Raw genomic sequence first — 25,949 nt, 5'->3', positions numbered from 1 at the left:
TTGTTCACATTGCAATCCTGCATTCAGACTGGTTTAAACAAGATAAATTTATCCCCACTGTTCCCTTTTCCACACTTCCTGTAACAAGAAGATAGAAATGCTAAAATAACTCTATTACTGATGGAGAGGCCTTGTTAAATACTTGGATTGTTATGTTAATGCATGTGATGCCTACTAAAGCCTGACATTCCTAGAAAAGCTACCAGCAGTGAAGGGTCTTCACAGGGTTATGTTTACATGGGTACCCTTGAGTATTTAAAGTCCATTCAAGATTAGGCAGGTACTTAACCCTTCCCAGGGTTACTGTTCCAGACTCTCCTCAAAGTCAGGCAGAATTCTATCAATTTACACTCAAGCCAATACTTGAAAGTTCTCTTTGCAGTCCTTCAGAACAGAGAATGCCTGTGTGGCTGCTATAAAAATACCCCACAGCTCTGCAGCTATTTTAGGAAGCAAATTCCTTGCAGGTGGAGGTTTACTGAGCTGCTCTGTTCTACTTCACACTGCCACCAGCAGAGCTGCTGATGAGAGAGAGGAATTTGTTGTCACCCAGACAATGTTTGAAAAGGGATCTGTGTGGAGAGCGTGTGGGGCTGGTGTGGGACCTGTGAGAAGCTGCAGGGAACAAGAACACTGTGGCTGGCACAGCCCAGCAGGCTCTGAGCAGCTGCCTGGCAGAGATGGGGTTTCACATTTGCGCTGCCGCTGCTCCTCCCTCTCCGCAGGAGAGAACAGCCCAGGGCCCCAGATTACAGCAGGGCTGGGGTGAAAAACACCAATCACCTGCTTTTAAAAGTTCAAAAGTTTAATAGCAATAAAATGGTTATGAAAATAGTAATGCAATTAGAGTAATAATAATTTGGACAATTTGAATTAGGGCAATATGAGACAATAGAAATAAAGAGTTACGGACAGTCCGGGTACCTTTTTCTGGGCAGCACAAAAAAGCCCAAAAAAGGACCCAGATTAACAGAGGATTAACCCTTAAAAACAAGAATTTGTTGCACATTCATACATCTTATACATGATGCATAAATTCCATTCAAATACAGGATTCTGTCTGGTCATTGTCAACTTCTTCCTGTAATCCTAACAGCATTGTCTTGCTTGAGCAAGGAGGGAAGAAGTTTGTTTCTCCTGATAATGGAGCAATAAATTCTCTTTCTCTGAAAGATTTAGGTGTCCTGTGACTGCTAGAGTCCTTTCTTTAGAAAAAAAAAAGCATTTTACATAGCATAGTTTCTATGTTAACACTTTGTTATGACCTAAAACTATATTTAACACACTACTTAAGAGAATTAATGCAGCATTAATTTCTAACACAACACATATAATATTCATTTTCATATTTGTAAAAAGCCAATCATAAAATACACATTTTTCACAGCTGGCACAGCCCACGGCTTCATCACTCTTCTGGGGAAGAAGCAGCAATCAATCAATCCAAGTGTGATACTGAGGGCAATAAAATCTCTGTCTTTGAGGAAAGAAAACATTCCTGTTCTGTGACCAGGTCAGATCTTCATGCAGCTCCAAAAATGCAGGGCTCAGGCTCTGTGTGTGTGCCCCAATGTTTTCCCTGTCCAGTACCGACCTTATAATTCCGGCTTTGAGAGCTCTGGTTTTTTCCAAGCCAGATAAATGGCATTTTGAAAACTAAATGATATGTTTTAGATGGGAAGGGCTGCTTTTCCTGACTCTGGAGAGGGGGATGTTTATGTGGGAAAAAGCCTTTTTAGAAGCACTGATATTATATTCCAGAGATGACAGATGGTCCAAAATCTGCATTGTTAGTTAGCCTACAGATTTATGGTAGGCTCATGATATGAAAAGGAACAGAAAAACTTATAACCCAACCAAACTGATTTCTAGGCTAAAAAAAGGTACAAACTAGGGATTGCTTATCAACAGAGAAGATCCACATTATTTTCATAGAAAGCCACATGATGTTGAAAGTATTATTTTGGAACTATTTTGACTGATACTATGTGAATCACCTTTTAGGAAGTGTAACCACACACAGAAATCCTAATTGAGAGCATAATCCTACTACATTGTCAGTATCTGAAACCTCAGTTCAGGTTATGGAAGACTTCCACCATCAAACCATAAGTGCTACCACTGTCTGAGGAAGTGGTGAGAAACACAAATGTTCCTGTTCATCTACCATTCACTGAAAGACAGCTTTAGACTTCTTGTGGTGTACTCATGGGACAGAAAACAGGAATAAAAAATTAAACTAAACCGTAACACATCCAAATCAATTGCAACATAACCTCCTTAGAGTCTTGTTACTTCAGCTGCCCAGGGACAGAACACTACTAGAAGTGCTTAACTAAATGCAAGGAATATTTCAGCTCAATGTAGTTTCAAAATTAAACCAGAAAATCTCTTTGGCCCAAATACTCAGCTAAAGCAATGAAAAATACTGACTTTCCATGGATTACCAATGACTCAATCCACTGTAACAGATCAAGCAGTCCCAAGGTTGCTGTGAGTGCCTCTGGGCCTTGGAGCTCTCCAGAAGCTCCAAGAGGAGGACAGAAACCCAGGGTAGATCTCTCTGCTAGCCAAGGAGAGCAGTTTGGTCCACAAACAGGTGTCAGGCATAGTCTTGGCCAGCTTGGTGCAAAACAGCCTGAGGTGAAATCCTACTGCTGCTCCAACCCCCTGCCATGGGCAGGGCCACCTTCCATGGCTGATAGCATGGTGGATATGGTAGATGCTGTAAATTAACTTACTGTTAATTTATAACAGCACAACTCCTTCCATTAGGAACTCTCTTACCTCTCTGGGCACTCCAGAACATTAACCAGAAAACCAAACATTTTGAGGGACCAGACTCACTGAAAACAAGTGGGACCCAGCTCAGTCATAACCTCCAATATCTGCCTCTTAATTAAGTAAACAAACAAATAACCCACACACATCTTTAAAACATTTCTTCTCATTTTGATAACACATTTCAAAGTGCAGTACAAATATTATTGACGTGAATATCAAAGCTGGTGGCATTACTACTGATTTCTGATTATTTCTATTTCATTAATGGTTTATGTCTATTTTAAATGATAAGAAAGTGAGAAGACATTAAAATCATACAGGAAGAATCATATCAGGACATGATCTATCAGTGCCCAGTTTTCAACTCCAGTTTTAAAGAAAGACTGAAAGAAAGTTAAGGCAATATGATTCTACAGGTAGTTTCAGCATATTCAGCCCAGCTCCATGCTTTGGTTAGCATGGCTATCAGAATGCCACATGCTAAATATAACAGCTGCAAAATTGCTGTGAGTTCACAAGCCATGCAGACCAAGTTTCTCTTTCTGGCCCACAGACACAGATTGGTATTTCTTCTGGGTACTATAAACATTTTAGGGAGTGGCTGGGCACCTGTTTTCTTACTAGGACCTGCATAATTTTTATTTTAAAACAAAGGAAAACAAGAAACTGTCATGCAGCTTGAAAAAAAAGACTTCTAGTCTTTTCTCACAGGTATCTGACTAGGGTTTCTGGTGTGAATTTAAGAGTTCTTTCCTCCAGGGTCTTTTGTAATTTCATTCATCCTTTTTAATCCCTCCATTTTAAATGGCTAATAACAGCATTGTAATGAAATGCATGGTGCAACTGAGATAAACATGAAAGGAGAGCTCTCCAGCTGGAGCTGAACTGATACAGAGCAGCCTCCAGTGTAACCCAGACATAAGGGAGAGGAAAGCAGAAGGAAACACGCCTCTGTTCTGAAGCCATGGACCACTAATGAATAATCCATCAGATCAGCTGGCTACACCTCTGAATGCAGCTTCAACTACCAGGACAACTCTTTGCCTCTAATTAAAATAAATTAGAAGAAAAATGACCATTTAGTGGCTAATTCTAAATCATGGTGTTAGGATAAGTGGTGCAAAGCAGCAGCTGGAGCACCCTAAATAACACCCTGACCCAGCACCTCGCAGGGCTGTCCCAGGGCAGCATCAGCCCCATGGGGGTGACACCCATCATGGCAAGGGAATGGGAGAGGCTCCCCAGAGCACCTACAGGGGCATGAGACTCATTATGGGATGCATGGGCAGAGAGAGGACTTGGGCTCACACACAGAACAAAAAGCACACCAAAATGACAGCCCAGTGGCACCTCTTGTTTCACATCTTCTCCTTCACATCCTCACCCACAATGGTCACAATGCACCTACTGAACCTCTGGAGCTCTCCTGGAGAACACATGGGACAGCAGCACCCAGCACTTTGGCTTCTGAGCTTCCATGGACAGTGCTCACTGCAGAGCAGGAGCACTTCCTCCAGGGCTGAGGCTGGAGGAACCAGACTCACCCAGGAACAAAGGAGCAGCACCAATCCCCTGCCAGAGATAAATTATGAGCCCCAGGCTCCGTGCAGTCAAATGTTCAATATCTTCATCCCTGGACTCCTGTTCCTGCTTGCTTACCCTTGCTTTGAAGAATTCTTTTTTTTATATATAATCAGAATTTCCTTTGCTGCAACTTGTTTCCGTTGCCTCTCCCTATCGAAAACAGGGAGCCCCTGAGGCAGGGAATGATTGGCATCTGACTCCATGATTCAGGAGGCTGAACAGCTGCTTTATTAAAACTATACTATATTACATTAGTACTATATTACAACTATACTGAAGAGATACTATACTAAAGAATACTAAAGAAAAACCTGTGACTGTCACAGGTTTGAGCCAATTGGCCGAGGAATCAAAACAATCCTCAGCAGAATCCAATTGCCAAATCACTTCAGGTAAACAATCTTCCTAACACATTCCACATGTGCAAAAACAACAGGAGCAGCAAGTAGAGATAAGAACTGTTTTCTCTTCTTCTCTCTGTACTTCTCTAGGAAAAATGCTGAGAGAGAATTATGTCTCCCTCTGTTCAGAGAATGTGAATGCCCCATCTCCCCCTTTTGCTGCGCCTCCACAAAAAGCCTTCTCTGTAACAATTCTCATTTTTGAAGACAGCAATGACATCTCCCCTTCACCATTTTTTATTAAGGCTGAGGAAACATCCCACTCATCTGTCCTGGTGCACCATGCACTCCAACCCTCTTCCACCAGACTCATTGCTGCCAGGAAAACTCAAATGGGATACTCTACTCCAGCCAGCTACTGTGACATCCCCCCACATCTGCAAAATAGAGGGGAACAATCCCTTTCCTCAACCTGCTGGATAATCCTCTTGCTAACCCAGCCCTGTGCTGAGATCTGGAAGAGAACAGCACTACACCATTCCAATGGTCAGAGGCACAGCAGAGACAGGGATCCACTCCCTGAATGATGAGGAGATTCTTCCTTGCTGCCTGGAGAACCTTCTTCCTCAGCCCCACCACTCCCTTTCCTTTGCAGTTGGTGCTGTCCCCAAGGAGCCAAGCTGGGGAATAACTACTGGATTGCCAAGGGAAGCATGTGGAGAATAGCACCACACTGTCTTCACTCTGGGACTTCCCACAGAATGGGAGAGCTTCAAAAAGAGGGGTAGGGAGATGAAATGAGTATTTACAGTGCTCTAATTCCCTTGCTTAGCCATTTTTTGGTGAGCTAGAGGAACAGCTAGATTTCCCTTATCTCTACAGCCACATACTCACATACAAGGCTTTGTGTCATTAACTGTGCAGTTTACTGTAATGGTTTTATGGAAATGTTGGTGCATGATCTATTCCTACACAAAGCCATGAGGAGGGAGGTCATTATCAGCTTATTTACCCCTATGCCAAACACCATGGCCCACAGGACATATCTGGAGATAAAATGACACAACCTTTCTTCTGCTGGAGCTGGGAACCTCACAGGGAAAGTGAATTACCCACACATGGCTAACACTCATGCTATGATAATTTTTTAAAAGATCAAGGGCTGCAAAGCCTTGATCAAGCTAAAATTGATTTGAAGGGCTTTCTTAAATGACAATCTCCTCCAGAGCCCCTAAATTCATCCTTTAGAAGTTGGAGAACCATATTTCAGGTTGAATGAAGAAAGATTAAATGAAATTGCTGCTAAGAAAAGTTATATTCAGCACTGTTGAAGGGTTGACCTATGTTAGTAACAGGACAAATACACACTCCAGGGTCCAGGAATCTTTAATTTTTCTGATCTAATCATTCTAAAAGGCTTTTCAGGGCTTGAGGACACAGCAGTACCCTAGGCACAGAAACACCTCTGTAAGCCTTCACCATCTTCAATCAGTTCTCTCCAAGTCTTTGGGAAGTAGCTGAGTTCTCAGATCCCCTTTGTACATTTTGTTCTTTGTACATCAGCCCAGCTGAGCATTCCCCTGGCTGGGCATCCATCATGCAGAGCTGACACACAAAAGCTGCATCTGCTGTGCCTTTAACTTGCTTGGGTTGGGCAGGATCCTGTCACTGTTTCTGGCTCAGAGTTTACCAGCACACAGTGTGGGTGGGTTAAGATAGCCCAGGTGAAGATTCAGCTGCCCAGCCTCCAAAATTCATGCCCATCCTCTCAGCAACACTTGCATATTGCCCAGAACTGCAGCTGAAGTTAAATACTTCTGACTTGTAATTCACTTGGCAGGTGCATGGGACAGATACAACTCATACAACCTGTACAGAGCATTCTAAAATATCTTTGGTTTTGCTCAACAAAGAGTATATATCTACAAGTATATTATTGGAACTTAGACACATTTCCCTAGCCACTCTAGGATGTTTCTTAAAATGCAAGGCTTCTCTCCTGAACTTTGAAATCTCTCTACATCTGTTTAACTTTCCTACATCATGATTCACCTCACAAGTAAATATACTTCTGCTATAAAAAGACAATTCCTTCCCTATTCCTCCCAAATAATTTTATCTTTTTAAGTACCTCCAGGTTTTGTATTCCTTGACCAATATTCAATTTCTTTTTAAATTTCTGATATTTTCCAATCTACCATAGCTTCTCCCTAAAGCTTAACAGGTTAAACACTTTCCTGTTACACCAAAAGACTAGATTTCAATCCCTGTAATATTCTAGTAAGTGAAGTTTGGATCTTTAACTAAAGGTAAGAGAGAGAAAGGGGTTTCTTTTTACTTCCACTGATTTTTACAGCACAGCTACTATTCACCTACATTACATTTTCTTAACAACTACCTATTACCTGAAGTGCAGACAAGACTCACTAGCAAGGACAGGTATCTACTGAAGGTATCCTGGCACAGCAGCTCATATTGAGAGCTTTACAATGGCATCTGACAATTTGAGATTTTGGACAAATAGATACCTAGGGTAAAAAACTTTCAGAGAAGGCTGAGGTGACAGATATCTACATGTTCCATTGAGCATGCTGGAAAATAAATGGCTTTCACCACTGGAAATCAGCAGCTTGGTCACAGCCCAGGCAGTGTGAGATTTAGGAGGAGAAGCTGCAGTTTCCAGGCACTGCTTCTGTGCCACCCCCATCATTACACACAGAGAGACAATCTCACTGTGGGCACATCCCAGCAATTCCCACATTTGCTCATTTATACTCATCAGGTGATTTCTTGGAAGCAATTACAGGAATATTTCCATTCAAAATAAAGTATCAGGCAATAGTTTCTCAGAAGAGAGCATGCACACAGCCTTGCAGGTTCAGAGTACAAATCAAAATTAAAACTATACTATATTACATTAGTACTATATCACAACTATACTCACAGATATATGCAGTACATGCACATATCCTAGAAGCTGGGATTTAAAATCCAGTTTCACCATTTGATGAACACATCAGGTTTTTTTAAAGCCTCAATACAGCAGTATTGCTATCCAGATACTCAATCCTCCTTCTGACAGAAGATGTCATGTTCCCATTTGCATTCAGTTTTGATCTCCCCCAGACTTCTCATATGTCTCTGAATTTCAGGCTTTAGCTGAGAGCCTTAGAGAGCAAAAGGGATAAGTCATGCTGCTCTCCTCTGTTCTGCATTTCCCCAAACACAAATGTGTTCAGATCACAGCCTGTGACACAGGCACAGCCCATCCCTACACCATGAGGAATACCACTTTGTCTCAGGCTTGGGTAAAGAGCCAATGCATTGCACAATTCTGAAGAGAAGGGGCTTTGCCTCTCTTCTTTCTTTTGGCTCAGAGACTTCACCTATTTTCCATTCTCACCTTCCCTCTCACACATATACCTTTCAGCTGGCAGCTACTCAAAACATAAAATAAAATATAAACTGAGGCTTAGGACCAGATGGAGACTTCACAGAAATAACCTGAGAGGAAAGCAAAGGGGAAGACAGCCAATTCTTCAAGGACCATTTCAGAGATTTCTAAATAAGCAGCTGCTTGAGAAGGCAGCTTGTACTTTTTGTGGGAACACCCACACTGCATGCTATCTCATGCAGGCTCCTCCATCATTTCTTATTCATTAGTACTGCTGGGTTAAATGCCACAGCCCAGGGTCTGCCCTCTTTCCCAGGCAAGGGGATTCACACAGGAGGATGACAATGTTGCAAATGCCACTCTAATAAAACCATTGCTATTTTGGAATGAAATGGTTAAAGTGTTTCAAACACATATAGCTGTAAAAAATGTGTCTGGAGAACTGGATTGACACAGACTTCAGCCTTTTATGGCCTGGCTGCTCAGAATGAGGTTTCTTGCTCTCAAGAATATACATAAATTATAGTAGTGTTTGAATAGGGACTTGATTTGTTACAGCCAAGTATCTGCAAACCTCAGCAGAATAATAATTGAAAAAGAACGCCGAGCTATTCTGGTGGCTGTATACCACAACTGAGTGCAAAAATCTCAGGACACACTATATCCAAGAGCTGAAAAATATCTCATCTATAAATAAATCCTTGGGGGTGGGAGGTATGATTTTACAGAATGGGTTTACATGAGATTAAATATGAATTACCACAAACTACATGGAAAGCAGACTGGTTAATTTTAAAATACCGTGCAAAATCAGGCATAGTATTTATAAACTTAAAATGCACATCCTGCTTCATGGACAGCAGAGAAGAATCTTTCAGTGGCTGTCTGCAGTGTCTCAAGCAGCTCTGCTGATTTTGTAGTGATCCAGGAACAATATGTAGAATCAGGCAGAGGGTGTGCATCATCCATCACATATGTCACATCCCCTCAGGCCCTGGAAATGGCAGTCAGGGAGCTGCTGGCATGTCCACTGCTGCAAAGCCTGCAGAGCAGCAGTGGTGTGAGGCAGGCAGGATCAGGGATGAGCTCAGAGCCAATGGCCATGGTCAGCCAGCACCCCGTGTCACAGAGCTTCACACAGGCACAGGCATGCAGCATGACAGAGGTTCAGCCTGTCTGATGTGATTAAAGCACCTTTAAAAATACACATGCTGGGGTGCAAAGAGGCATTGGGATTCTTTAGATTGATTCTAAAGGGAAGGTGGTCATGCTCTTCATCCTCAGCCTTCAGTGGGTATCACCACTTCTTAGAGAAAAGCTTGACAGTGAAGCTCAGCAGAGCTCCAGAGGTGAGGCCAGAGGTGTCTTGATTACAGGTTTTGGGATGCCCATTTCATTGCTTGGGTTGCTGAAGTGCAGGTAAAGCCATATTCCTATTTAGTGATGAAACTCCCAATACTACAATGAAAGGATCATGACAGAATCATGCTTTTAGGAGCTCTCTATCCTCCATCTGTCATCACTCAAAGGGCAGTTTAACTCAAAACTCATAAAGAACACAAGTCCTCCACTGAACTGGCCAACTTCTGTCCCAGAATATTCCATTTTCTAGGATGCAGCTGGCACCCTCTACAAGGCTCTCAATCTTCTGAACTACAAACACAACCTTAGCTCTCCCACCTGGGTAGATTTACACCACTCACTGACCTCAGCAAAGCAGCACCAGTTGATGCAACTTGAAGCTCTGGTATTGCCCTAGGGATGAGAAAATTATTGAGGCTTGCATTGAAACAGAATTTTTCAGCTATTTATTTAGTTTGTGTGCAGAAAATCCAGCCTCCATTCTTCAGGTTTAACACAAACCAGGACTGGGATTTTTTTTGTGGCAGTTTTTGCTAAAATTTGGCAATGCACCCCTGAGCCTACTTATAAGGGCAAAATAGAGAAGCTGTAATTACTCCAGATATAAACTTTTTTTCCCCCCATCATGTACCATGACTTCTTTCTTAGTTACATTCAGAAGCTTTCTATTGAACTCCATATTTTTGTTTGGACGATCACACTTCATTTCACACGGCTTTTATAACTGATCACATGGCTGTAAGGTTTTTCTGAGCACATAAAATTACAGACTTATTTGATTGCTAGAGGAAAAGAGTTTGTGCAATTCCTGATGGATTGAAGAATCTCCAAATCTTCTAATATGTGGTTCCTCAATTATCTCTAAGTGTTCACCATCTTAGTGAATTCCCATCTTAGAGTCAGCTGTAACAGAGCACACCATACACAAGGATCTCACAATGCTGTCCAAATACTGATAAAAACAGCTTTACTGAGCACAGTGAGATGGGAGATCACAAGCAGACACCAGGATAGGCAGCAGAACACAAAGATTTTTGCAGACCTGTTCAAAAGGACCACAGAAGTCTCCACTGCAGGCTCATGACAGTTACAGCTTTATAAATACCCAGATATGGATGTATTTGTGAGGCAGATTATATCCTGAGAAAGCATCATTAGACCTCAGGTTCTCCATAAATCATTAGAGTCAGCAGGGGATTGGTTTGACTGATTGCACTCTGACAGTTCTGAAAAGAGGTGAGCACAGTGTAACAAGCATGAGGGAATTCCTACAACATTTATGGAAGAAACCATTTGCTCTTAATTCAGTGTTTGTGTTTTTAAGGTATATTTTAAAATAGCAGCTTCCTCCCTGCATTTGATCCTATGAGAAAGACCCTTTCTGTATATAGGACAGCAGAGTGTGTTGCCATGGAAACTATTATGATCTACTTAAATTCAACAGATCCAGCCTTATGGGGTATATTCCCCAGAGTATCTCAATTTAATTATTAATGTTCTTTCTAAACAGCAACATCTTCCTGTTTTGACCAAAATCCTTATAAGCAGAATGAAAACAATAAACCTGGAAAGCAGAGTCCTTTGTTCAGCTACAAAACAGGTACAATTAAGCCAGGGGAAATGCAAACAGCCTCCAGGCTGCCCTGACAAGGTGCTTTAACTCAGACCTAGATGAATTGTTTGGAAGGGGCAAAGTCTCATTCCGTGCTTGTGTCCATCATGACTCTGGCCTCTCTGCTGTGGTTTCCAGCAGAACAGGACAGTGGGCTTTTTTTGCAGTGGAATCCAAACACCAACCAGCAATTCCTTTTCCTAAAACCACCTGTCTTGCAGTCATTCTCATGTCAAACCACTCCATCTTTTTCCATGAAATACATGACTTAACTCAAAGCCTTTTAGCCTCAGGGCAGCTCCAGCATCCACCTCTCTCTTTCACATGTCACCATGAATTCTGCAGGTAGATTTAGGAGCCAGATGGTGTTAGTGAACCTGACCTAACACCAGGGATAGTTTCTTGTGGGTCACATAATCTGAGTGTCTCACAGGTCTAAGTTTAGACATGGACCAACCACGTCCTCCCAAGCAGAACAAGCAGAACCCTTCCATGAGCAGAATGAGGCTCAAGAGCTTCAAAGTGCTCATCCACAAAAGGGCCTAAGGCAGAGCATGACCCAGAGCAGTCCTGTGGGAACTGCCCAGGCTAGAACAACCACCTCATCACAAGGGCTGTGTGATGGCATCTATACCTGGAGAGAGCAGCTCTCCTCACAGCAAGTGTCAGAGCATTTGTGCTGAAGACATCATGAGAAAGGTGACCATGAAATATTGTGGTGAATGGAGAAGGTCATCTTCCTGTGATTGCTCTGCTCTTTACCATCACCAGGTGTTTCCCACCTGTGCTCCCTGCAAGGGTGTTCTTCCTGAAATGCCATACAAGATTCCTGCTTTCACTTCTCCATCAGTGCTCCTCAGGGCCTGACAGCCAGCAGAGTTCTGCCACAGGAGAAGCTTGTCTATGTAAAACATCCCAGAGCCCCCCATGACTTCTGAACATTGGCTTGGAAATTTCAGCTCAGAACTCATATTTACCTGGCCCCTCCAAACCAGCTCCACTGGGGGAACCTCCTGCCCACATCAGGCTCTGCCATGTGTAAAATAGAACTGGGAGTTTTCACAGACAGAGATTATCACTAAGACTATTTAAGTTACCAAATCAGGAAAGAATAAATAATTTGCCCTCTTCCACAGGGAATTTACAGCACTGCTCTGAATCCAAGTTCTTGGTATTCTCATATAAAATCTGCAGCACAAGCCCTTTCCCTGTATGAGGTTATTGGTTATGAGCCTCCCTCAAAACATAAGGCAAGAAATGTCTGTCAGTTTTTGGCTTTCCGGTGCAAACATTTATTTATAGGCTGGAGACAAAAAATTGAATAAATGAGCTGAATGAAAGGAAGCAGCAGCATGAACTCAACAGAACAGAAATGTTTCTTCTGCAGGAGCTGCAACTGTTCATTAATGCTGATAGCATTGGACTGCCTGGTAAATCCACAGCAGGTACAAACATGGTCCTGGCATCCCTGGGATCTGTCCAAAAAGGCACAACACTGCAGACATGAGGGGCATTCTTGGTAGCTCCTCACAAATAGGTTAATATTGGTTTTGTTCTCCTGTAAAATTTCTTTTGGAAAGAAAAATGTTACGATTGGCTCCATGAGAGAGAAAGGGGAAAGAGAGACTGCAGCTTTACTGACCAATTGGTGGATTCCTTCTTTCAAACTGGATGTTTATCTGTCAGCATTTAGCCCATGAGCAGTCAGGGATGCAGCAAGCAGCATCTGAAGAAACAAGCCTTTCCTAAGCATGACACCAGTTGTCCCCCTGTCACTGCCAAGAGTAAATCTCCAACTTGACACCCAATCCTCTGCCTCCATACAAATGTGTGTCCCTTCTGAAATATAATCCTTGCTCTTCATTTCTACTTACTGTACGAGCAGCTTCTCTCCTTTGATGCCATCCCTGCCCTGCTTCTGGCTCTGTGACCACTTTTACCAGCCTGCAGATCACTGCTTTACTGCCCAGAGCAAGTTTAAATCCTTTGGCCTTCCCTTCTCTTGCAAAATTTGTCTGCAAGAAACAAACAGCAGGGTACTCTGGAGTTCTGCCTGTTCTGAGGCTCACAGCAAAAGATGGAGTGGTTCTGTGTACAAATCCTGGGAAAGTTCCACCCGTGTTTTTAGCTCTGGCAGAGTGCTCCAGGTCTGGAGTGCCTTCCCAAGTCCTACCTGTGGCATGAGCAGGTGTGTCTTGTTACCTCAGTCATTCTCTTCAAAAGCACACAAGTCATGGAAAGATAAAATACAGTCTTCATTTTGTCACTTCTTCTAGCTCTTTCTCACCACTCTGCTCACCATCTGTTTTGCCTGCATTTTATCAGTTTAAATTCTGTCTTACTCTATGCATGTAAAATGCCAAATCAGACCACGAACACCTTACCAGCAAGAGTGTCACAGAGAAATTACTGAGGAGCACAGGACCAGTCTCAAGAATGATTCACCCAGAATGCAGAATTTCATGTATTCATACCTTATTTATTTTTCTATTGCTACAGAACTTAGAAGAACCAGCTAGAGACCAACCCCCACTGTCTAGGTGTTGTAAGATAAAAAAAAACTAAATGAACTTGCTGCCCACAAGAGTCTGCAATCTAAGTAGCATACCAGTGATAACAAAAGCATGTGAGAGCTTCCCTGCAAAAAGCAGCATGTGATTAACTTCAACCACAGAGGGGATCTAAGGGAGATTTTGCCATATGAGCCTGATTACATGGATGCATCCCTTCATCAGGCCATTTCACCTCACAAGACCTGCTTGAAATCTCAGTGGCCCCAAGTGGACAAGCCAAGAAAATGGAATCTAGACTCAGATCCTTGCTGCCTAATGAAGACATAGAAGAAATTTTGTCATACAAAGATTCTGCAGCAATCCAAAGGGGCTGATACTTCTGCAGCTCTCAGGTCTTCATCCTGAAAGTTGCCAAGGTATCAGCTCTGCCTGCTGAGACACCGAAGCAGAAAGACAAATGCAGTGCTCAGGATTCAGAAGTAACTGCTCAGGAAGTAGGAGGTGTGATTTCATGTTGTCTTCCTTCACCCAATTTATACCAAGCATTTCCCCTTGACCCAACAGATCTCCATGCAATACACAAGCTCCAGTCTCACTCTGTTAACTGCAGAAAGAGCACATGAAAGTGTTTCTCAACCTTTCCTAATCACTGGACCATCCAAACTTTGAAAGAAACACACAGCTTATTTTATATCCCATTGTTCCTTAAGGATAGATGATAAATAATAAGTCACATGGAATTTGCAAAATGTTGAAATGTTAATATTTTACAAAACTGTAATTCAATAGATATAATTACAAAACTTGTAACTAAAAAGAGTAAAAAGTGGCATCTTCTATCTAAATCAGTTAGGTCATAATTGCCTGTATGAGGGTGTCTGGTTTAGAGCTGAAACACTGACTGATGTTTTGTGTACTGCCAGACATCTGTGGACCACAGCTCAAGCACCTTGGATCTAAATCTCCCTCCTGTGATTAGGAAACCAATTTTAGGCAGTGTAATGCCTGATTTAGTAGCCTGTATTAAGCAGTCTGGCTCTTGCTTTCTGCTGACTGTTACCCTAAGGACAGCACTGAGGATATGAAAGGGAACAGGTCACAATTCAAAATATTTTGGCCTTTGGTTGTTTGACTGCCTCAGTAGCATCCATTTAAGTCTGTAGCTTTACTCTATCCCTCTCACACCATCAAAAACCCATACAAAAGCCACACACACATTTCCCAATTCCCTTTATCAGATTCCCTTTTATTAATCTATTGAGCAAGGAGTCTGGAGGAAATATGTTACCTGTTACCCTGTGGAATACTGGACACATCACTTGATCTCTGTGTGTCTTGGTGCCCTTACCCATACAAAGGCAGCAAAAATCCCTCTAATGACACAACAATTAATTAATACTTCAAAGTGCTTTAATACAGTGAATGGAAAGGGTCCCACAAAGGCAAAATTCTGTGCAAAGGCAGCAGCAAAGGCCAAGCCCCTTGGCTATATCCCATAGCTGCCAGGCTGGTAAAACATCCTCCCAGAATCAGTAGGATCTGTGATGTGCACACCAGAAAACCTTTCCCATTGGGGCCAGGAGCATTTCCAGCACATCTGTGTTGGGCAGGAGAATCTGGGTCAGGGCTGCCAGAGCAGCAGGCAGCCCCTGCTGTCCCCTGCAGCATGACCACAGGGTCACATTTCACACCAAGGGCACGGCAAATGTCGCACCTGCGCTGGCTGCTCCTCTGTCACTTAATGTCACCAACAGGTTCAGCCCCCTCAGCAGAGCCAAAGGCTGCAGCAGGGATGCACATGAACAGCCACAGAGACCATGTGCTCCTCACACTGCAGTGCAAGCCTGAAGCCTCTGCTCTGGAGGCATTACACCACTTTTTATATAGGTGAAGTCTATCAGTAACCTCTGTGAGTATGGCAGGGGGTCTGCCCTTCCCACTTCCCAGCTCCAGAGCACAGAAGAGTCTACTGCAAACTCATCCCACAGCCTTGGCTGGGAGCTCAAGCTGCACTTTGGGTCCTTTGCTGTATTTTCAGATAATTTTACACTGCTGGTGTGAGGCCTGTAGAGAGCAATGAATACCTGAATCCCTCATGTCAACTGCCAGCACCAAATAAATAAAGCAGGCTGTGAAGGACCTTAGTGGAGATAAGAATTGTTTAATCTGAGCTTTCTCACAGCTTCTCAGGAAAATACTGGGAGAGAATTAAATCTCTCTCTGTTCAGAGAATATGTGAATACTACAGACCTTCACATACAAGATGTATGTCAACTAAAATGCAAATGCAGATGTATCAATAACCAATACATGATATTTATCAAGTGGTAACATCAGCTGAAATGCTAATGCTGGTGTACCAATAACCAACAGCTTGAAGCTGTGCTCTGCTTTTATGAGAGCAGCTCCTGCCTGCTTGAGTGGATCCTGTCTCTGCCATGATATGACTTTTCAGGTTTTGCTTCATTCATAAATTTCTTCAGGCTTCCTATACATATGAAAAGTGGGAGGAGGAAGGATCTGCTCAGTTTCTCTAGAATGGAAATTCTTTACAGATACAAAGATGAAATCAATGTCTGACTCAGTAGCACTAGGAATTGACACCAGAGGAGGATGGGGTGGCCAATCTCACAGCCTTGCTAAAGCAACATCACAACAACCAAAAAAGAGAAAGCTAACAAACTCAGGGAAGGATAGGGAAGGAAATCCAACACATCAGGTTAAAGAATTCTTTGGTTCCCATCTGATTTTCTTCCAGGGACAGCTAGCACACAGGGATGGGAATTCCCAGTGAACATACCTAAAGCTGCCATTCTCTTTCACATCAAAACATAAGCGATCAGAGATGCATTAATGATGTTTTGATTTAAAAGAAAATATATGGAGGAAAAAAAAGCATAATTGAGGCTGTGATTTTCACCATGAAGAATATATTTAACCATTTTGTATTGATTTGCAATGCACTTCTAAGCTTCTCAAAGGGGAAATCAAATGTCTAAGTCACCACATAGCATCATATCATCTACTGATAACCTGTCTAACCCAGCTTTGTTTCTACTGACATTTCCTTCCTCTGCCACGTGTTCCAGACTGAAAGTCTTTCAACAGGGAATGTGATGTGTCCAACTTTCAGAATGGGAGCCAAAACCCTTTATTTCTGTTCTGTGTGATCCCAAGCACATAAACCAAGTTTCATGTTTCTGAGAAAGGACAGGATTCCCATGCCAACACGATGGGCTGCATTTATATACACCACTTTAACTTCCAAGGGCCTGTAGACAACAGCCAAAAGTGGCTATCCAGGACTGCAGCTGAACTGGTCTGCAATAAAAAAGATCCCAAGTCCTTCTCCTAGAGAGGCCTCTACCTTTTGAGGGAAATTGAACCTCCTCTGAAAAGAACAGCAATAGCCTGGAGTTGCTAAGACAGACCAATGGTCCCTTCTGGTCTGCTTCAGGGAAGATAAATTCACAGCAGTTCATTACACTTCACAGATGAGGAAACTGAGATGCAGGTGCTCCAGGATGTCCTTTGAGATGGACTCAGAAGTGAAGAATAAAAAAAGGCTGTAATTAACCCACAAATAATGATCACACTCCAGTTACTGTGAGAGACATAGGAACAAGTCACTCCAAGATGCAACAATTGCAATTCCAGAGATCACAGGAATCCCTTGGTGGAAAAGTCATCTGCAATCCACTGCCATGAGAAAAGAAATATCCTGATTTTGTTCTCACTGAGATGAATGAAAAAACTACCTGGGAACAGTACCACAGGAGAATGAGAATTGAGCTTTTAGAGGAAAAAGACATCCAGGGACACGATTATCTTTTTGTTTCACATTTGTACAGTACCTAGGGCAGATCCTGAACATAACACACAGCTATGGCAGAGATGCTGCTCTGAATGGATCATTTCTCTTCTGAGGGTTCCCAGCACACAGCTCTGCAGGCAGAACAGAAGCAGCCAACTCTGGACACAAAGCCCAAACACTAAAGGTGAAATGAGGTAAGAGAAGGTCTGCAGTGAGCTGCCTGGCTTCCTGCTGAAACAGGTGAGAAGTGCTCACAGGTTCTTCTCCTTCAGCAATGTTTTAGAAATAGAATCTGCCAGGACAGAACCAGTAACAACTAAATCAGAAAAGCACCAAAGAGACAAAGCAAAGGCTTGCTTTTGTTTAAAGCCCTTTCTGTTAGCTGAGTCATATCAGACATAACCCCTGTGGAGATCAGCAGAAGTCATAAGAGCACAAATCAACATTAACAGTGTGACTAAACCACACCACAGCACTTTCTTCATAATCCTTATCAGCTAATAAGATTTAATGAAAAAACAACTACATAGGCACAAGCAGAGGGAAAAAAAGCCCAACCAGGTGGCCATTCTACTTAAGCACAGCTATCTCTACTGATGGATCAACTAGTGATTCATAATGAGATGGGGAAAGTGGATTAAATAGATTGAATCTTTGCCATGATCCTAATCTGAAGACCACTGTACAGCAAGGAGTCAGGGATCCAAGTCCCAGGTACTCTGAATGGTCTGTGCTGTGCTGCAGGGGGATCCTGGCTGTCTGGCCTGTGGTGGGATGCAGGCACCTCTTGGATACAGGAGCAACTTGCTCATCACTGACATTAAACCACCTGCCCATCTTTGTCTTCATCCAAGTGCAGCAACAAGCTCTCTTGTGAACATCCTTTTCATCTGGCAGTAGGAGTGATGAATGGAAATGTCTTTAGAAATAAAAAGAAAAGGCTCTGAGAGTTGAAAAGATCAAAGTGTAAGGGAACCTTTCCACACACAGATCTGCATGGTGTGCTGTGTCAGACTGGAGGGCTCCTCCATGTCAGACACCTCGGGGTTTCTGGGATCTGATGGAATGCAAGATTATTTATACTCTCCTCTTTTTTTTATGCAATGCTACCTCTAGCAAATGATCTAAAGAACCCAAGTTTCTTACTGAGATCATAACAAACCAGCACTTCCTGGTGCGAAATATTCTTAAAGGATGGATGTACACTCAGCAGTGGAAAGAAAAGTGGTAACCAAGCTTGGCTTGCCCTAGGTTTCCTTGCAAAATTCTTACTTATTACTATGACTATTAAATAATTAATATTTACACTGCATATTCATTATTTGCTGCTGAAAATGCAGCATAACAAATAACTGGTTCTGCCCTCTGCACAGCTGACTTCATGCTGTGACATGTTATTCAGATAACACTGAAGAGAAGAGAAAGGTCTGTGTGCTCAGCTAATTACCTGACTGGTCAACTGCTCCAGGTCCTGCCCCTATCAGATTTTTACCCAGCCCATGTGTCTTAGATGAAATCATCTGTGCAGATGTGTATGTGCTGAGACAAGTAAGTTAAACTACCATCTCTGTGTAGACATTCTTTGTTCTTGAGGATTTGCTGGGTTACACGATAATGTGGGTTTTTTCAAAGTGGAAATGAGTCTAGTAGAGAAGAAAGAAAAGCTGCCTTAGACAATGCATGCTGCATCTCACATTGCTGGCAGAGATATCTGCACAGTTATACTGTTCAAATTAAATCTTTTAAATATTGAACACCCTTTCTCAGAATGAAGTGCAAGCCAAATAATGGCTAGCTGCAGCTGAATCCAGATGACAGACCTCCAGGGGCTAAATTCAACTCTAGACCCCCCCTAAAATCTTCATATCTGATACTTAATGTCTTACTGATACAGAGACATAACTAAGATGAAGGTGAGTTTTCCTTTTGATTTTTCATCTTATATGGCAAAAGAGACCTTGAAAATGCTTTTCTGGAAACATGCTGATGGTGCAACATCATGGCACGTTTCTTTCACACAAAGAAAGTGACAGGCCCTCGCAGACGCTCTAAAATAACTTAAAAGCACAACAGATGTCCTCCTGAACCTGCAGGAGAGGCATCTCCATGTATATGATGGAGAAAACTGGCAAATTATTCATCTGATGCCATATATTAGCCTTCCCCAGTCACATTTGCAGAAGGGAGATCAGCCATCCTGCTGCCCCACCTTAAGACTGTAATCTCCCTCCTCCAGGAATTTTCCAAATTACATCAAAAACGCCTTTTTCTCCCTAAACCTCTTCTCAGATGGGGCTGATAAACATATACCTCGAGCTTGCTCTGTTTCCCCCTGTTGCCTGGGAAGAATTTCCAGGGAATTTTTAAATGTATTCCCACCTAGAGCAGTTTCAGCCATGGAAAAGCTGTAGGACAAGCGCAAAGAGCCACACGCTTCTTCTGCCAGGCTGACAGGTTAAAGGGAGAGCGAGATCGCCTTTTGAGAGGACGGGTGGCAAGTTGCAAAGAGGAATGGAATATTTGCTATTTCTTTTGCAAAACAGACAGAAGAAAGCGGCGGCGGCGGCTGGGAGACCCCGCGGCCGCCTCTCCCACGCCCCCTCGCGAGCCCCCGGCCGCGCCGAGCCCGGTAACAAAGCGCCGAGACAAATCCGTGTCCGTTCTCCCACCCGTGGATGCTCCATTGCCCCTGCGGACCCCGAGCCCGTCCGGATCCATCGCCGAGCGCAGGGCGATGGCACTCGCTCCCTTTCTCCCCTGTCACCTTGCGCTGTACAGCGCGGCAGCGCTTTACCCTCCACCCTCCCGGTGATTTTTCTAACGCTGGAAAATCCCGTCTGACCCACCTACCTCCTGCCTCACCCGCCGGGCAGCCGGCCGCCCCGGCCCCGACAACAACCCGCTACATTTAGCCCCGTATCCAGAGCAGGGGCGAGCGGGACGGGCGGCGCGGACGCCGCGCACAACACGCGCGGACATGCGGGCACACGCTGCAGGTGCCGAGCGGCAGCTACTCACACCACTAGCCTGGAGATGATCCATGAGACCATGGCGCTGCCGTGTGCCGCAGGGCCGGCTCTCCCGGCAGGGAGGGCTCGCCCGGTGTCCTCGCCCGCTGCCGGCCGCCGCCCGAGTGCGCGGGGCGGGCGGCTCGGCCATCCGGCCCCGCAGCCTCAGCGCAGCCTCACTGGCGGCACCGCCCGCAGCCAACGCGCAGCCGGGCCCGGCCGCCCACGCTGGGCAGGGCCCGCAGCCGCCCCCCGCGGGAGGAGGAGGAGCCCCCCACGCTCCCCCACTCCCCAGAGGGAGACCCCCGCGTGTGCGCGGAGCTTTGGCGTGCGGAAGGGGTCCCTGCCCCAGCCGCGGCACCGGGCAGGTACGCGGGAGCTTCTGGACCACCGCAGCCGAGCAGGACACGAAGGAAACCCAAGGGACCGTTCAGATCAAAGGAAAGGCAAAGCTAAGGCTCGGGGTCGAGGGGTGTCGGGTATCTTCGATCCATAGAAAGAAAAGGATTTCCCTGTTTCCCTCCACCCCCCAAAGTATCCAGGCACAACGGGCAAGGGTATCGGCCACAGGATCCAGGTAAATTCCCATCATCGTCAGTGATGACAAGCAGGAATCTCTCCTCGACATCACTTTTCATTAGCGGGTCTCATGGCTGTCAAGTCAAATTTCCATGAGGAACAGCTGCCCACACACAAAACAACATATGTTGGCTTGACCTGCAGGTTGTTCACTTTTAGTTTCCTTTGGGTTCTTTTCCTTTCTTTCACCGGCACATGTCAAATGTGGTTAGATTGCCTGAGATCATCTCCCCTGCTTTGGTTTTTCCCTTCTACTGGAAGCACACGTGCCCATGGCAATTCATGCTGAGGTTTTGTCTTGTAGTAATCCTGAAAGCTTGCCACTGGAGCTGCCCCAAGATTTACGTGGAGGTTGGTCTGTGGAGCAGCTGGCCTGTTTTTGGCATTAGGTCCAGGGCTCCTGCCACCCCTGTCCCTGGGTGCACTGCAGGATCCTCTCCTCCATGCCACATTGCTCTTTCTGAAGACTGGGCATCTGCAGCAAAGTGTTCCCATCATTCTGAGACAGCAGAGCTGAAAGATGCTGAAAATCTCTCATGTACTGTGAGTAACCTGGGAAGAACTCTTGCAAGGAGAGACTGAACATGTCAAACCAGAGGCAGCAGTTCTAGGAGCTGATCACAGGCTTTTCTACTCCCAGGTTACTACAGACATCCTCACAGCCCCATCCACAGTATCCAGCCCTTATCCCAGAGTGGTCTGGTTGAAAGAGAACTTAAAAGTCATCTCGTTCCAGCTTCCAGCCATGGGCAGGAACACTTCCCATGAGACCAGGTTGCTCAGAGCCCCATCCAGCCTGACCTTACACCTCACCTTTCTTCTGCTGAGCTCAAAAGTCCTCCACAACAGGATCACCTTTACTCATGTTGGCTCTCTGGATCTGGTCCCCAGAAAGCCAATGCGTTGAGGGACAGACAAACCAACAACTCACTGCCTTCAAATAAAGCTGCAGGCACAGAGCGACACGTAATTAAAGTTATTAAAGTTCAGCACCTCTAGAAATTAAATTTCGGGGAAGGTGGCCGCAGTGGGTCTGTTCCTCCAGCAGGGGGAACTTCCACCCCGCGCTGTGACCGGGAACGCGCCGGCACCTCCGCAGTTCTGGGTTACAGACGGGCTGCGAGCCGCAGCTGCAGCCGTGGGGCCACCAGACACTCTGTCCTCAGGGACTCTAAGGGTCGAGAGCGGCAGCATCGCTCCAGCCAGCATTGACTGCTGGACAGGCACCACAAAGGCAGGGCTGGGTGGTGCGCTGCAGTAGGCAAGTGTAAATTAGCCGTCCTCTGCAGGCATGCTTGCTCTAAGTGAGAACTGCCTTCTCTCCAAAAGAAGCCATTAGGTCATCCAGCCCAAATTCTTCAAGCAGTGAATCATCCTGTGGCTGTCTTGCTTGTATATTGTAGCCAAATAAGTACTTGGAAATCTGTTATCCGAGATTTTTCCTGTGTCAGGATTATTTAGTGTGAGCTTTTAGACTGCACGTTGGCAGACAATCCACAACACTGTTACAATTAATGATGGGATATTATCAAGTACAATGCACAGATCTCTCTGCAAGAATATTTGTACCAAAGTACACAAAACTTGCCACTTAGTACTTGCTGCATATTTCCTGGACCAACAAAAGAAGATATTGGATCATAAAGACAAATAATACAGAGGGCAACACCCAAAGCTGCAGCAAAACATTTTAGTGCTCAAATCATAACTCAGCCTCGTGTCCTCTTCATTCCCTTTGAGCTAAGAGTCACCTCAGAGACCGACTCAGTGAGGAGGGTGTTTGGGGAATTGCTCCTCCCAACAAGTACATCCAGCGCTTTTACACAGCACCATTTGTGGTTAAATTTCATGCATAGTCATTACATTCCTTGGGATAGGAGTGCTTATACAAATTACTTCCCAGAAATCATTAACAGCATTAGCATATGTAACACACAAGTGCAGGGTACTCTGGTGGTCGAACTGAGGAAGGCTCTGGGTCTTCCTCGGGGCTCATTCCGATGAAGGCCGGCAGTCTTCCTCACTCTGCCCTTTTCACCTTTCTTTCTGAAGCATGCACAGTCCTTCAGTGGCTGGCTCAGCGTTTTCTGCTGACAATAGGTTTTGTTTCTCTTATCTTAGCAAGGTGCATTCTGCTTCTCTTATCTTGACAAGGCTAAGGTGCATCCTGCTTCTTAGGCTTGTGATTAGTATTCGCTGACTCTTAATAGTTAACTCATGTAAATATGAGTAATCAACTTCTTTCACTCTTGCCTCCTTCCAGCCTCTTCCAGCTCACCATGTTCACTGCAACTCCTGCCAGTTACCATTGCTGCTGACCCCACTGCTCTTTTCTGGGCAGCAAACTTCAGAAAGGTTAGAGGATTTTTTTTCTGTCTGGCAGCAATCTCTGACAGAGAGGTAAGCAGGACATGGACCCTTCTTGTGCTGCTGCTTTCTACACAAATGGCACAATCACTACCTGATGACTGATCTTAAGCCTCAAATGTACACAGATAATTAGCAAGGTAGTCTGGTGATGGCAAACTTAAGGAGCTGACTGTAAATGCAGGGAGCTTTACTGAAACAGCTGTTTGGTAAACAGAGGGCAAAGGAGAGAAATTCAGCTCCACTGAGTCGCCAGTGGAAGGGTGACAATGCCCCCTACCTACTCCTCATGGGCTGTGTCTTAGGACAAGTCACACAGCTCTGTGCCTAGGAGCTCTGCATGTGACATCCCAAGCATCCTGGAAAGAAGCTTTGCTTGAAGAAAGTCTTCCCCTTGCTGCTAAACCATCTCATCCAGTCTATAAAAAACCAAACCAAACTGAACAAACAAAAAGACTCCCAAAAACCAGAAGAGTTAAAGTGTAGGAACAGATATGAATTAATTTATACAGCCAGCTCAGCAGAAATGCCATCCAATGCTCATGGAACATTTTGGAACTGCTTTAGCAGTAGAAGGTTTGGCAGCGGAAAATCCTACACAGATTGCACCATTAGATGGTCTGATTTCTGTTTCCCAAATTATAAAACAAATCAGCTTTGTTACTGAAGGCAGAGCACCACCCTTGCTGTAAATACTATGTAATCTTCTCCTAGCAACTACTTTTTCCCAGAAGTTCACAGCCATGGAAAAGTCAGACCCCCCCCCCACCAGCTCTACTATAATCAGACTCATTCCTCTCAGGGAAAGGGGATCTCTGCCTCACAGCTGAACAACAACTGCCAAGCCAGGGCTTCTTAGAACAAAAGCGTCACTGACATACATGCACAGGGCACTGTTACCAAATCCAGAAAAGGTCAGGAAGCAGCAAGTGCAGACAACTCCTGTGTGCTCCAATGAATCAAACCTACACCAGAGGCATTTAAGAACAGCTGAAGTGCAGACAACCCAGCCAAGAAATGTACCCAGAAATAGAGAAAAATATCAGACAGAAAACCCGCGATAGTTGGGTGCTGAAGTTCATGTGGCAAAACCAAAAATGAATATAAAAATAAATAAACCACACAAAACCATTGTGCACATATATATCATGCAGTGTTATTACAACACCTAAAAAGTATCAGGAGAAGATAGTTTTTGATCAGGAATAAATAGTCTGCATCCCATCAAGGAAAGCACACACACACACACACACATATAGATAAATATATTCAGCCTCTTGAAAGATAAATGTTTGGTGTTCCACCCACTGGAATAGAATGGGTGATTCCTCTTATTTATCTCCTGACTTCTACACGGGAAGCAAAACAAAAGAAACAAATAAATGAAAACCTAATGGGGTAACATGGACAATTAGAGCAAAAATCCAAGAAGAATGCAACTCCTGAACACAGTAATGAAAAATGCCCATTTCTGAAATGACAGCTTTACTAACAAATATGGAGTAGACAGGACAAGGTTAATCCTATCCATGGGGGAGAATTGTTACAGCATGGGGAGACATTCAGCATTCCCTGGCTGCTATTTCCATCTTTATTATTGAATTAACTGCTTCAGAGCTATGGCCATTAGAAAAGAGAGATGAAGAAATACCTATTCTGTCTCAAAAATGAGAGTGTGGTCTGACATTTGCACTGGGAATTGCAATTTCTGAGAAACACTCGATTTCAGGGACTCACTACCAGAGCTTGGGGAAAACATGGAGACCAGCATGTCTGAATGTATCATTTGGCTTTAGGTAAACAAAATGGGAGGGCTTAGCCCCGTTATCCAAATACAAAACTCTGCAACACAGACCTCAGCCACTGCTACTCAGTATCTCACATATAAAGCTCTGAATAACTCAGGTCATGCATCAAAAGTATTTTCTGAGAAGTCTGTTCTTTACTTTCCATATTCTCTTCTGTAACTTTGTCCTGTTGCATGTAACCTACATACCACAAGATGCTTCCCCAGCCTTGGAATAAATCCATGTGTTTTATATTAACTCATTAGTGGCTCTGAGGTATCTGCAGACCCTCCAGCTCCATGAGAAATTATCCTAGTTCAACATGTTTTCCATGATACTGATCAGAATCCTAGAAACATAGAATATCCTGAGATAAAAGGGACACATAAGGAACAAAGAAAATGCTTGATTTACAGCATTTTATAAATTGGTAAAAGATTATTTTAGATTGGAAATTACTTTTTCAATCTTCAAAGTCAATAAAGACATTTATAAATTACCACTTATTACAGTACTTCTGACACTCAAGTTAGATTCCTTGCTCCTTGTTAGCTGCTACCTGCCACTGTTTACCTCCTAAACACCCTGCTATGGATTGCAAACAACTGAAATGTAAAAAGAATGGAAACAGTTCAAACCCCCTCTCCCCACACAGATATAAGCAAAAAACCCACCCTAAACACAAACCAACCCAAAAATCCTTCAACAGTGACTTTGAATAATAAGGCATACTGTCAAAACTTGAAACCAGTGTGAAGCCCAAGCCTATCTTAGCTTTAAAACAGGACATTTAATGGCCATGGC

The 25,949-nt window shown here is 44.0% G+C and overlaps 1 protein-coding gene across 3 annotated transcripts in view; it reads right to left on the bottom strand.

Annotated features, from left to right (window-relative positions):
- The window catches only part of REEP1 (receptor accessory protein 1), a 67,613-nt gene extending 47,047 nt beyond the window's left edge, over positions 1–20,566 (bottom strand). For all 3 annotated transcript variants that reach the window (XM_084205221.1, XM_084205222.1, XM_084205223.1), the window contains exon 1: positions 20,423–20,566. In XM_084205221.1, the coding sequence (XP_084061347.1) occupies positions 20,423–20,454 (32 nt within the window). In that variant the 5' untranslated portion in view covers positions 20,455–20,566. The remainder of the gene's footprint in view (positions 1–20,422) is intronic.
- Between the last annotated feature and the right edge of the window lie 5,383 nt (positions 20,567–25,949).

The sequence above is a fragment of the Fringilla coelebs genome (genome assembly GCF_963513975.1).
Source record: "Fringilla coelebs genome assembly, chromosome: 4".
NCBI classification, from domain to species: Eukaryota; Metazoa; Chordata; class Aves; order Passeriformes; family Fringillidae; genus Fringilla; species Fringilla coelebs.
This window is presented reverse-complemented; position numbering and strand designations above follow the sequence as displayed.